Genomic DNA, 7,932 nt, shown 5'->3' with positions numbered 1-7,932 from the left:
AAAAATTGTGTGCATGACTGTGCTACAAGATATCCATGTGTGTGCTTGTGTATGTGTGTGTGTTGTGCATGGTGTGTGTCCACATACCTAAGTGTGCTTGTGTTTGTGCTAGTGTGAGTATGCATGTCCTTGTGTGTATATGTGTAACAGAGAACAAGACTATTAGCTTGTTTTGAATTTTCACTGTTTGATCAACCTTTTTTACTAAAGAACTAGCTGTCCTCTCCTCAATTTTTTCATTTGTACAGTTAAATGTAGTAGCCAATTCCTAGACTGAGTTAACTATTGTGTAAAATGTACATATATATGGCACTAAGCAAACAACAGAATTAATAAACACATTAGAATTCTGTCCCTTCAAAATGGACCACTCTTTGCTATAAAAATACATTGTAAGGGAATTTACTAACAGTTAATTCTCAACTAATGAGTAAAATTTCCCAAACTACATCTTTTCTTCAAGTATTGGGAAATGATTTTTCTATACGAATCTCACTTTCTTCTCCAGAGACATGGATGGTGACAATCAGACAACAGTCACAGAATTCCTCCTCCTGGGACTCTCTGGAAAGTCAGAACAAAAAGACGTTGTCTTTGGGATGTTCTTGGGGATGTACATGGTCACCATCTCGGGGAACCTTCTCATCATCCTGTCTGTCACCTGTGACCCTCATCTCCACACACCCATGTACTTCTTCTTGGCCAACCTCTCCAGTGTCGACATCTGCTTTTCCTCAGTCACCGTCCCCAAGGCATTGGTGAATCACATGGTGGGAAGCAAGTCCATCTCTTACACAGAGTGTTTGATACAGATCTACTTCTTGATCACATTCGTCACCTTGGACAATTTTCTCCTGAGTGTGATGGCCTATGACCGCTATGTGGCCATTTGTCACCCACTCCACTACACTCTGATGATGAGGCCCAGACTCTGTGTCCTCCTGGTGGTCATATCATGGGTCATCACAAACCTGCATGCTCTCTTGAACACTCTCCTCATGGTTCGACTCACCTTCTGTTCCCACAATGCAGTGCCCCACTTCTACTGTGACCCCTACCTTGTCATGAAACTCTCTTGTTCTGATACCTTTATGAATGATGTCACAGCCTTTTCTGAGGGTGGAGTGTTATTTATGACACCGTTTGTATGCATTGTTGTTTCCTATTCCTACATCTGCTCTAAGGTCTTGAAGATGCCCTCTGCCCAGGGGATAAGAAAAGCCATGTCCACTTGTGGTTCCCACCTCACTGTGGTCTGTCTTTGCTACGGGGCGATCCTAGGAATTTATATGCACCCTTCTTCCTCCTACTCACTACAGGATGCAGTGGCCTCTGTCATCTTCACAGTGGTGACCCCTTTGACCAACCCCTTCATCTATAGCCTGAGGAATCGTAACATCAAAGCAGCCCTAAGGAAGATAAGTCCTAGAATTTTAAATTTCTAGAGCTGAGAGGACTCCCAGATGACATGCATTTCTTCATTTTTTTTTGTAAACAGAGATCCAGACAGGTTCAGTGCTCAGCATGATAGCCCTTAGGATATGTGACAGATGTTTGTCATCAAGATTTTGATTCAGACGCTGACTAATGCTGTCTGTCACACAGTTTGAAATTTATCTCTTCAAAGGGAAGATGCTAAGATGTCCATTTCACAAATAAGAAAAACTGAGAACATTTGGGAACATTCTGAACATGTATTATTTTAATATGTCCTAAGATCCTGACTGTCACAGTGATCAGTAAATTTTAAGAGATGAAATCCCTTGCCTCTGTGCTCTTTAAGAAAGCTGTGGCTAGCTTGGCAAGTGACTCACAGGAAGTTTAACTTACCTTTCTGGGAAGCTAGAGGTTGTTGGTTATAGAGTACTCCACTCTCAGAGCCTCTGGTAACTCAGATATTGGTGCTTCCCCTTTGTCTCATGTTGGGGTCCCTCTACTATATTCTACAGCTCAGAACACCACCTCTACCCTTCTCTTCCCACCCAACATTTAAGGGATTTGTTCTGTAGCATGATACTCAGGGATGCTTCGGAAAAACCAGGAAGCCTTGGGTAGTGGCTGTGTTCACCAAAAGATGCTCATTTTCCTGCATGTTCCCATGGATACTGGAACAGAGATTTCTTAACAAAACGGAGGTGTCTGCAGTGACAACCATATAAACAAGGCAATAAAAATAGAATTTGACAAAAATAAACCTCTGAATATGTTACAGTGTTTAAATATTATATAAGTTTGGGAGAGTGAGAAAAAACAGTATAGACAGTTATAAAGAAATAAATAGTTTTAAAAGTAAAGCAATGCTTTTAAAGAGACATTGAAAGTAATATAAGACTCCAGGCAGACATAGATTTAAGGAATAAAAGTAATAAAAGTTCATGTAAAGATGGAAAATATGCATAGAATCTGGATTATGTATACTATTGTGTTTTCTTTAGCATTTTTTGATTTCAGAGAGACATTTGATTCTGTACACTCTAAGCTAAACCAACACATATATTTTAACGGTATCTTGACTTAAAAAATTGAGTCTAAGAATATGCTACTTTGGAAAAGAGGTTCTGCTTTTGTTTCCACACTAGAAGAAAACATGTAGATTCCTTCCAGGCTAATGTGTTTTTTTTGGAAGAAGTCCTCACGAAATGTCTCTGTGAATCCTAAAAACGCTTGTCCCAACAAATAGCAGGAAGCAGTTTGAAGGAGACATTGCACAAATTCCCAAAATGATTATTTGTAAATGTTTGTTTTCATTTAAAGGGGGTTAAATATAAGTGATAAATGGTCTCAGGGATATGTTATAGAAATGATTTCATTGGTATGGACTTTGTTTTATTAATATAAATTTAAGGCCAATTTTGTTATAAGTTTATTTTTATTCTTATAAACTTTTATTCTAATAAACTTTATTGTCATAAGTTTAAGGTATTATGTTTCTGCAGCTCATTAAAAATGTAATTTATAAGTATGAATTACAGACTAATAGATACTCATCTATAATAGTCAAACTGTAGTCAGGTTAGTTTTTAAAATGTGTCAAGAAATTAGTTTTTTCTTTTTTAAAATATTTATTTATTATGTATACAATATTCTTTCTGCATGTATGCATGAAGGCCAGAAGAGGGCACCAGACCTCATTACAAATGGTTGTGAGCCACCATGTGGTTGCTGGGAATTGAACTCAGGACCTTTGGAAGAACAGGCAATGCTCTTAACAGCTGAGCCATCTCTCCAACCCAAAATTAGTCTTTTCTTGACAGTGAGACATGTCTGCTTCTGGCAGCACCAACGACTTCATAGAGGTTAATGGCATTGAAGAAACTTGTTAAGGAATTTGTCTTCTGTGTGACAAGGCTAACCATCCAGGAAAGAAACTGCATTTGCCTGGACTGAATTATGGTATGCTGTATGAATGAACCTGCAGGACCCACAGAGAAGTGACTGCTGAACTTTCCAAAAGACAGATAGTCCTTCAGGTTTGCTGATTCACAGAAGATCTTGCCAGACATTCTGAAGGACACAGAAGAAAGCAAATGATGAACTTTGCTAGCAAAAAGCTGAATTGGAGTGGTCAGAACATACCTCTAACCTTATCCCCAGGGTTAGAGGAGATAAGGTTTAGTCTTTCACCTTAAATACTTTTGCTTCAAGGTTTTGATTTGGTTGAATGATTGACTGACTGACTGACTGTAAAAAGCTCTTCCTCAGGTGGAGGACCCTCCCTTTGACTTCCTTAAGTGCCTGGCTGCAAACCCTGGAACAGGAGGGACAGCTGATAGTCCTCTCATGTTCTGATAAGACATTGTCACTTTTGGTTCCAGTGAGGCTACCATCCCTGCCCTTCTCTCAGGGATCCTCCAGAGCAATCAAAACATACACAGGTTTAGTTGGTTTTGTTTTGTTTGCTTTGGTTTATTTTGGGGGGCCTGCCATCCAGCTCCCAAATAAATGGAGAGAGACTTATTCTTACTTATGAATGCCTTGGCCTCAGTTTGGCTTCCTTCTAGACAGCTTTTCTAGCTTACATTATCATCGTGTTTCTATTTAACTATGTTTTGACCCTGGACTTTCTACATTACTTTATTCTGTATATCTTTCTTTTCTTCTTGCTCCTTGGCTGACTCTATGACTGAGGGGCTGGCCCCTTGTTTGCTCTTCTTTTCTTGCTCCTTATTCCAATCTTGAGCCTAGATCTTACCTTCTATTTATTCTCTCTGACTGAATGCCCTGTCTCTCCTGCCTGGTTATTGGCCCTTTAGCTCTTTGTTGGACCAATCAGATGTTTTAGGCAGACAAAGTAACACTGCTTTACAGAGTTAAACAAATGCAGTTTAAAAGAATAAAACACGACTTTGCATCATTAAACATATTAGTCCACAGTTTAAGATGCAACACAACTTACACTAATGAGCCACAACATCCACGCACTAATTTTGGAAGACACAGGCCCTGGGATCCTTCTAGAACCAGCTGTTTCAGAGCCTGGACTGCTCTCCATGCTTAGGAATGGGGAGGGTGCTTTGTGCATGCCAAGCAATTTCTCACCAAAGATCTCCAACCTTTACTTCATCAGAGGATCCCAGGTTACTGTCATGCCATGAGCAGGTTCTGGAGCTCTGAAAGAGGTAATTATAAGATGCTGGAGAGATGGCTGTGAGTTCAATTCCCAGCACCCACATTGTGGCTCACAGCCATCTATGATGAGATCCGGTACGCCCGTTTGGTGTACAGGCATATGTAATAAATAAATAGATCTTTTTAAAAAGTTTTAAAAAATAGCTAATTATCACAGGCTCTTCATTTCATGGTTGCCATTTGGGGTGACAAAACCCTACAATTTCCTGTCCATCACAATGCACTGAGGTCTGAATCTGTACTTCATGCTCTAGTCTGTGGGATGTTTGGACTCATCTCTGCGTTGACTACAGGATTTATATGTAAATAGAAATATCTCTTTCTGTACAACTCTAGTATTAACCCTAATAGCCTGATTAGATTGTCTTGTATTTCTAGTGTCATTTACTGCTTTTCAGATAGAGACACACCAAAAGCCTCTTCTCTGGAATGCTGGAATCTGTTGTTTATTAGGAAGAGACATTGCCTTCTGCAATTCTGTCTCCATGCTTCACAGTGTCCAGAAGCTGCTCACATTACTGTCAGCTGTATTCTTGTGTGTTCCTGTCATGAGTGTGATCTCCTTGCCCACTCTGTCAAGTAACTGGACATGGTCCATGCATATTAAGGTTATTGATTACTATTGGTGAGTTGAAATATTCGTAACTTGCTGAACCATTTCTGCAATTATTGTAATTGTTTTCTTTTATTCACTTGGCTCTTTTACTCTTTTGGGGGGCCCACCACCTAGCTACTAATAAATACACACGTAGAGGCTTGTTATTACTTATGAATGCCTTAGATTGACTTCTTTCTAGCCACCTTCTTAACTTAAATGATCCCGTCTACTTTGTGCCTCTGGACTTTTTCATTTCCTTCTGTCTGTAAGCATACCTTCACTCTTACTCTGTGGTTGGTGACAAGGTACATCCACAAGAACAACCCAAAGACGATTCCTTACCTGAATTTCCAAAGAGTCACAGGAAGAGGAATTCTGCAACAATTGTCTCATTGTCTCCACCCCTGTCTGTGGAGAAGAAAGTATCAACAGTAACATCATTCACCAAGATTTAAGCATTAACAGTTTCGGTTTTGCAATGGTTTTCTTGTTCATGATGAATAAATACAAATACATATCCAAATTGTAGAATCTTACAATAAATTCCCTGATAAATTTACCAGCACGGTAATCTAGTGCCAATACTTTCTGAACTACATATCACATGCAGGATAATTCCTACATAATATTTACCATTGTCTATTATTGAGAAGATGAATTTATAGATGATGAAATTTAACCACATTCACAGAGACAATGGAATAAAAGGTTCAAGACAGGCTTAGTGTATTTTTCTTTAGTCTACATGTTCATAGCTTTCATCTATGGAAATTTTAACCAAGGAGCAAGTGCTGTGTCCGGTCTCTATACCCTAACCCCGAGCTTCTCTTTCCTCCTCTCGGAGAGCTGGCTGTGTGTGGCCTCCGAGAGATCTGCCTGGTTGTTTTCCTGGTGTCATATCTGTCACTCTCCCCCTGCAAGGGTCTCAGTGGCACGTTGCCCACCTCCTCACTGCATCCAGAGTAATAAAGCCTGCTGCGAGAGTACCAGAGTGTTTTCCTGGAAAATTAGAATTCATTACACCTGCAAAATTACAGATATGAAATAGAAAAAAATAATTTTAGGGCTGGGCCTCAATACAACACCAGGCATTGTATTAAAGGGTAACAGCGTTATGAAGGTTACAGGCACTGCTCTATGTCATGTGACCTGACTGCTGGGTTAGAGGGCTGTACAAGGAGCATCTCAGGGCACTGGAGATAGGTGATGATTGCTCTGCGTGTGGTGACAAGTCCTGGGAGAGTTACAGTCTTGAAACTAGGGGGAAAGTGCTGATATGAGAATCCATTAAAATATTTATTAAATTTAATTATAATTTGTGTATACGTGTTTTGCTATCAGGTGTGTATGTGTTCTGTGTGCATGCATGTGCCCTATAGGGTAGGAAGAGGACAAAATTGAACTAGTAGGTAGAATCTAATTTAATATTGCTGTCACTTACCCACAGGTCAGTTTTGTTGGGATTTTTCCAAATAAATATGTAATTAGTCTTAACTTTAAAGTTGTCCCTTTGAGAATCTGTCTGCTCTCTCGATTCCTTAATACCTAGCCTACTCTAACAATACCTGCCCCTTAGAAAAGGAAACAAAATCTCCCAGGAGAGTAACTGTATTAGTTACTTTACTGCTGCAGTGATAAAACACTATTCCAAGAAAATGTAGAGAAGTAAACATTTATTTTGACCAATGGTTGCAGAAGGATGAGAGTCCATATAACAGAGAACCGTGGAATCAGCAGGATGGGAAAGCTGAGAACTCATCTTCAAAGACGAGCATGATAAAGAGGGAATGAGCTAGACGTGCCACATAGCCCTCAGTGGCATTCTTCCTCCAACAAGGCCACACCTCCTAAACCGCACAAATAGTGCCACCATCTGGGGAACAATAGTTCAAATATGTGAGCTTGCAAGGGACATTCTTATTTAAACCATGACAGTAACCATCTGGCCTGGGACTCTGATTCCAACATTATCTTGACAAAGGCCGTTATATGTTACAGTGACAAACACAAGATGAGACATTCCTGCCACCAGAGTAGAGGAGACCATGAGGAGACTGTAGTCTGTTCTAAATAAAATTCAAACCTGTGGTTACTACACTCTGGGTTCCCAAAAGGCCAGGAGGAGAGTTTAGTACTCTCATATGCTTCTGTGACAGTTGGTTGCCAGAGATCATCTGACACCTGAGGAAGAACAAATGACAACTTGTGGAGAAGAGAGATGTGTAAGCTGAAACTGCTTTTTTGTTCCTGGACGTCCAGATCCAAAATAATCACACAGAAACTAAATTAATTACAACACTGTTTTGCCAACAGCTCGAGCATACTTCTAGCTAGCTCTTATATCTTAAATTAGCCCATTTCTATTAATCTGTGTATCACCACAAGACTGTGACTTACTGGGTCAAGTACTTGGCATCTTTTTCCTTCACCAGCTACATGATGTCTCTCCAACTCTGCCTACTCTCTCTATATATCTCTTCCAGTCTAATAGTATTCTACCCCACTGTAGGCCAAAGCAGCTTTATTTATTAACCAATAAAAGTAACACATATACAGAAAGATATCCCACATTATCTACCTTTTCTGTCTAATTAAAAGGAAGATTTTAACATTAACATGGTAAAATTATATATAACAAAATAGGTATTAAGCAAGAATTACTTAATATTACAATATTTCTTTGTGAGTCTAAGGTTTCATACCTA

The 7,932-nt window shown here is 39.5% G+C and overlaps 1 protein-coding gene across 1 annotated transcript; it reads left to right on the top strand.

The window, feature by feature from the left end:
* The first annotated feature begins 512 nt into the window (after positions 1-512).
* LOC101991352 (olfactory receptor 1361-like) lies at positions 513-1,445 on the top strand. The gene has a single exon (XM_005350312.1). It carries the CDS (start codon positions 513-515, stop codon positions 1,443-1,445), a length of 933 nt encoding a protein of 310 aa, XP_005350369.1.
* Positions 1,446-7,932: the final 6,487 nt, after the last annotated feature.

This window comes from Microtus ochrogaster, chromosome 7 (assembly GCF_000317375.1).
Source record: "Microtus ochrogaster isolate Prairie Vole_2 chromosome 7, MicOch1.0, whole genome shotgun sequence".
NCBI classification, from domain to species: Eukaryota; Metazoa; Chordata; class Mammalia; order Rodentia; family Cricetidae; genus Microtus; species Microtus ochrogaster.
Note: the sequence above shows the minus strand (reverse complement) of the source record. Positions and strands in the feature narration are given on the sequence as shown.